This window comes from Toxorhynchites rutilus, chromosome 2 (assembly GCF_029784135.1).
Source record: "Toxorhynchites rutilus septentrionalis strain SRP chromosome 2, ASM2978413v1, whole genome shotgun sequence".
In the NCBI taxonomy this organism is placed as follows: Eukaryota; Metazoa; Arthropoda; class Insecta; order Diptera; family Culicidae; genus Toxorhynchites; species Toxorhynchites rutilus.
The window spans coordinates 235,909,963-235,916,176 of NC_073745.1; the positions used below are offsets into that span (position 1 = coordinate 235,909,963).

The 6,214-nt window shown below is 45.1% G+C and overlaps 1 protein-coding gene across 1 annotated transcript; it reads left to right on the top strand.

Annotated features, from left to right (window-relative positions):
- Positions 1-760: 760 nt before the first annotated feature.
- LOC129766743 (uncharacterized) lies at positions 761-5,536 on the top strand. Its single transcript, XM_055767341.1, has one exon. The coding sequence runs from the start codon at positions 761-763 to the stop codon at positions 5,534-5,536; it is 4,776 nt and encodes a 1,591-aa protein (XP_055623316.1).
- Positions 5,537-6,214: the final 678 nt, after the last annotated feature.

A 6,214-nucleotide genomic window follows, 5' to 3' on the forward strand; every position in this document is an offset into this window, starting at 1 on the left:
TATACATTATTATCCTAAGACTAACTGTTTTCGAGATAGAACAAAATCTATAGAAAATTATATTTTATGAAAAAACTATATGTGTAACATCATGTGTCACACCCCTGCGAAGTGTGGCTAACCTCACTTGAATAACATTGCATCGCGAATTGTCACAAGCGAGGCATAAGAATAACAAAACATCGATAGAAAGAAATACAAGTTAGAGTGAATTGAATACAATAATCAAATATAAATTGAGCCAATTTTAGCCTTCCAAAAAGGTAACAGGTATAAATCTATACATTATTCAAACTCTCTAAAGGAAAGCTTTTATAGGTAACAAAAATCTTAGAAGCCCAGCCCGCATAAATTGGAGAATTTTAGCGAGAGATTAAACGTGAGTAGTAGACTATTTTGCATAACAAAGACAAGGAATAAACCTGAAAAGAAAGAATTGTTTGAATACATGTTTGATTATCATGATCAATAATACTAGAAAATAGATACTTACCTGAGACATAGCGATCCTGAAAAATTGAAACTTATCTGATACAGCTTATTGTGATGAAGACAATGAATATGAAGTGAATTATGTAATCTATGTAGTAACATGAATGAATGTATTGAATGTAATGATTGTAATGATGTGTATCTGTGTATTCTAGGGATTTTTTAACGACGCATTATAATAAAGTTATAAAATCGGAAACAGCGAAAATTTTCCCACATTTTAAAAAATCCGTTTATGCGATCGGGAGGCAAAGTCATTATGTCTAAAATGAATGATGTACAAAGGCGGGAAACTTCTCCTGTAAATCAATCTCAGCAGATAAGCTGCGGATGTTGCGGAAATCCAGATGATAGTCGGATGGTTGCTTGTGATGTGTGCGAGCGGTGGTATCATTTCGTGTGCGTTGGTGTGGATGCGAGTATACAGGATCGTGATTGGAGCTGCGAGAAATGCCTTAGAGCGGCAGCTCAGATCCCAACCGGTACTTCAACGCCAACCGCTACAGGTGCTACGGCTATGTCAACAAACGATGGACAGCCTACATCAGTTCGGGATATACAGATGCAATTAACAGAAATGCAGGAGAAGTTGAACAGCCAGATGAAAAACTTCGAGAAGATCATGATGGAAAAAGATGATCAACATCGGAAGGCCCTCTCAGACCAGCGGCAAATATACGAACGTCAACTACTTACGGAACGTCGAGTGCACGGGCCTGCGGAGGCTATTCAGCGTGACTTGGGCTCATTTTGCGGTGAACCAACGGCAAATTCAACGAGGTTTCGTCCCTCTCAGAGTATTGCGAACGAGGATAGGGAGGCGCGAGACTTATTGTCAAGGGAGTTGCAGCTTTTGGAGGAGAGGCAATCATTAGAGAAAAGGCATTTGGAGGAGCGAAGGCAGCTATTGCTGCGATTTGGCGTGCAAGACGGAAATGCGGCAGATTTGAATCCTCAGGCGAGTGGGTCTCAACCGATTAATCCCAGCAGTTTGTTTTGCGCTTCCACGCTCAGTCAAAGCCAAATTTCGGCACGACAATGTATTAGTCGAGAATTACCGACGTTCTCCGGCAACCCTGAAGAATGGCCGCTCTTCATTGCAAGCTATGAGAACTCGACTAGAATTTGCGGGTACAGCGACGAAGAAAATTTATTGCGTCTTCAACGAAGTCTTAAGGGGAAAGCCTTGGAAGCGGTACGTTGCCGTCTGTTGTATCCGACAAACCTTTCGGGAACCATCGCCACGTTGAGAACATTGTTTGGTAGACCAGAGGTGATCGTGCATTCACTTATTAACAAGATCAGGGAAATGCCGCTACCGAAAGCAGAGAAGCTACAAACGTTAATCGATTTTGGAGTAGCCGTTCAAAACGTTTGTGCTACTATCAATGCGTCTGGTCTTGATGAGTATTTGTGTAACGTAGCTCTACTACATGAGTTGGTGGAGCGATTACCTCCCTCGATTAGATTGAACTGGGCATATCATCGACAAACTCTAGAAAGAGTAACCTTGTCTGACCTTGGAGATTGGCTGGGGAAATTGGTGGAAGCAGCCAGCGTTGTCACTATTCCATCCATGGTAGTTCCGAAACCAGAGCGAAGGGGTCGAAGGGACGACAATTACATAAATATCCATTCGGATGTTAACCCTGTCGAAGAACACACCCCGAAGACTCGAGCAGAAGGCGGTTCGCGAGATTGTTTCGTGTGTCAGGGAGAATGCAGTAGCCTGGAAACGTGTCACGAGTTTCTCAACATGAACATCGGTTCACGGTGGGCGATTGTCAAAGATTGGAGACTATGTAGGAAGTGTCTACGGAAGCATTTCGGGGCCTGCCATATTAGAGCTCCATGCGGCAAGAACGGTTGTTCGTTTATGCACAACAAATTACTGCACGACGACCATAGATATAACGATCAAGCGGTAGAACCATCGACGTCCTCGGGTGGACGCACGACAACGCAGAATTGTCATATCCATTCCAGTATGGTTGGAAATATTCTGTTTCGGTACGCACCCGTGACTCTTTATGGTAAAGGACGAACGATTAAGACTTTCGCCTTTCTCGACGACGGTTCGTCAGCTACCTTTATGGAGCACAGCTTGATGAAGGAACTGAATCTTACAGGAACATCGCATCCACTGTGTCTGAATTGGACCGGGGGTCAACAAAGGGAAGAAAACGAGTCGATAAAGCTGAGAGTGAAGATTTCTGGCAATTGCGACGTTAGTGAAGTATACGAGTTACCGAAGGTCCACACAGTTCGAAGCCTGGCGCTCCCAAAGCAGTCCTTGTCAGTAGTTCAGTTAGTAGCTAAATACCTCTACCTAAAAGGACTACCGCTTGAGTCCTATAGTAACGTGTCACCAAGACTGTTAATAGGTATGGATAACTGTCGCCTTGGCCGTACGATCAGAAGCGCTGAAGGAACCGATGATGAACCAGTAGCATCCAAGACCCGCCTGGGTTGGATCGTGTACGGGCCCTGCTCGATGACATCTAGACCATTGAAAGCAGGCTTCAGTGGTGTCCATAGTTTCCACATCTGTCAGTGTAATAAAGAAGTAGATAAAGAGCTGAATGTGGCTTTGAAAGAGTATTTTATGGTAGATTCATTGGGGATTACGGGGTCGTCTAAACAAATCCTATCCAAGGACGAAGAACGTGCGCTAAAAATTCTCTCAGATGAGACCCGTTTAAAGGGAAATCGTTATGAGACAGGTCTATTATGGCGGTACGATCAGGTGCGGTTGCCCGACAACAAAGCAATGGCGTTGAAGCGCAATGCTTGTCTAGAGAAAAGATTGAGGCGGGAGCCAGCGTTAGCCATGGAAATGGCCACTAAAATGTCTGAATATGTGACAAAAGGTTACATCCGGCGACTTACACCTGCCGAGAAAACGAAAAGGCTTCCGAACGACTGGTATTTACCAATATTCCCGATTGTTAACCCAAATAAACCGGGGAAAATGCGGATCGTATTTGACGCGGCCGCGAAAGTGAATGGAGTTTCCCTGAATTCTTTTCTGCTCACGGGTCCAGATCAACTGGTATCGTTGCTCGCAGTTCTCCATAAGTTTCGTGAATTTCGTATCGCGGTTGTCGGAGATATTCGCGAAATGTTCTTCCAAGTGATGATGAAACCGCAAGACCAGCGTAGTCAGATGATCCTATGGAGAGGTGAACGTCCCATTGAAGATCCGGACGTGTATGTGGTGACCGTCATGACGTTTGGTGCAGCATGTTCCCCGAGTAGTGCCCACTTCATTAAAAACCAGAACGCCGAAAGATTTGCGGATCAGTATCCCCGGGCGGTCGACTGTATTAAATACGAACATTACGTCGATGATATGTTAGCCAGTGTGGAGACTGAAGAGGAGGCATTGAAGCTGGCCAAAGAAGTGCGCTTCGTGCATTCTCAAGGAGGATTCGAGATCCGAAATTGGTTATCGAATTCACCCAAGGTTACAGAGTGTATCGGAGAAAGAACGGAGAAGAATTTGAACATAGAGATGGCGACAGAGAAGGTTCTGGGAATGTGGTGGAATACGGCAACTGATGCGTTCACATTTAGAATCTCATCAAAGCACGATGCAGATCTGTTGTCAGGAGCAAGAATGCCCACGAAACGAGAGGTATTGAGAACGTTGATGGCGGTGTATGATCCCATGGGGCTCATCGCCAATTACTTGATGTATCTAAAAATCCTTTTGCAAGAAATCTGGCGTAGTGGTTGTGATTGGGATGAACAAATTTCTGGAAAACATGCCGAAAAATGGAGAGTTTGGATCGAAGTTCTCCCTGAAGTCCGGAAAGTGAGCGTTCCTCGATGTTATCGCCAGATAACGTCTTCTGATGCTTCCACGGAGGTGCAGCTGCACATATTCTGCGATGTAAGCGAAAGCGGGGTAGCTGCTGTGGCATACTTCAGATTCCAACAAAATGAAACGATAGAGTGTGCAATGGTTGGATCAAAAACCCGTGTAGCCCCTCTGAAATTTCTTTCGATCCCTCGGTTGGAATTGCAAGCTGCAGTCATCGGAGCGCGCATGGCAGATGGGATCACACGGTCGCATAGAATAAAGATCTCACGCCGCGTTTTCTGGACTGATTCCCGTGATGTGGTATGCTGGTTACGATCTGATCACCGACGTTATCACCAATTTGTAGCGTTCAGGATCAGTGAATTGCTCGAGACAACAGTAGTAGATGAGTGGAGATGGCTTCCTACAAGAGCGAACGTGGCTGATGAAGGGACAAAGTGGCAAAGGTTGCCCGACCTACAACCCACAAGTCGCTGGTTTCATGGACCGACCTTTTTGTGGAAGCCCGACAGTGAATGGCCAGGCGATTCTGGTGAACTAGGAACGACTGCAGAAGAGATACGTTCTAGCGTTTTCCATCACCATATCATTTCACCATTGATGTGTTTCGAACGTTTCACCAAATGGAAGCGACTGTTAAGAACTGTTGCATATGTGTATAGATTCATTACAAATCTCCGGAAGAGTGTCAATCGCATGCCATCTAAACAAAGACCTCTCGAGCAAAAGGAATTAGATCGTGCAGAGCAGATTATATATTCTCAAACCCAAAGACAAGTCTACTCTGACGAATTCGAAATACTGAATAACATCGCTCCAGGAACACAGCCATGGGAGCGTATTTTACCGAAGTCCAGTTCATTGTACACCTTGTGTCCGACTATCGACAATTTTGGAGTTCTCCGAATGCAGGGACGTATTGCAGCTTGTGAATGGGTAGATGAATCCGTTAAGCATCCGATCATTCTCCCAAGACGGAATCATGTGACCGATTTAGTGATCGCACATTATCACGACGCGTACCGTCATCTAAATCATCAGACCGTGATGAATGAGATACGGCTCAAATACCACATTCCGCGGCTCAGATCGGAGTATAACCGCGTTCGAAAAAATTGCCAGCATTGCAAAATCCGACACGCGATTCCGAAATATGGAAAACCTTCCACCTGCACGCTTGGCGGCATTTCAACGACCATTTTCATACACCGGAATTGATTATTTTGGGCCAATAATGGTTGTAGTGGGGAGACATGTAGAGAAAAGATGGGGAGCTCTGTTTACTTGTTTGACGACAAGAGGTATCCACATCGAGATCGCACACACACTAACCACAGATTCTTGCATTCTGGCACTGAGAAATTTCATCGCAAGAAGAGGTGCTCCACTCGAAATTATCAGCGATAATGGAACTAATTTCGTCGGTGCCTCAAAAGAATTACGGGAAGCTCTGAAACAGGTAGACATGTGTAGGCTTATGGCGGAGATCGTCCAGCCAAACACGAAGTGGATATTCAACCCACCGGCCGCTCCACACTTCGGAGGCTGTTGGGAGCGACTAGTGCAATCCGTAAAAAGAATATTAAATGAGTTCAACCCACCACGATTACCAACCGACGAGATATTGCGGTCAATGCTGATGGAAATCGAAATGATCATCAATTCAAGACCGCTCACTCACGTACCACTAGATACTGATACTGAGCCACCATTGACACCCAACCATTTCCTATTGGGTTGCTCAAACGGAAGTAAGCCCCCGATCGCATTTGATGACAAAGCCACCGTCCTGAAGCAATCATGGAAGATGTCGCAACAGTACGCTGACATGTTTTGGAGGAAGTGGGTGAAGGATTACTTGCCGACTTTAACACGAAGGACGAAGTGGTTCCAACC

Coding starts and splice junctions, on each gene's coding strand:
- LOC129766743 (XM_055767341.1), top strand. CDS start 761: ATGAATGATGTACAAAGGCGGGAAACTTCTCCTGTAAATCAATCTCAG.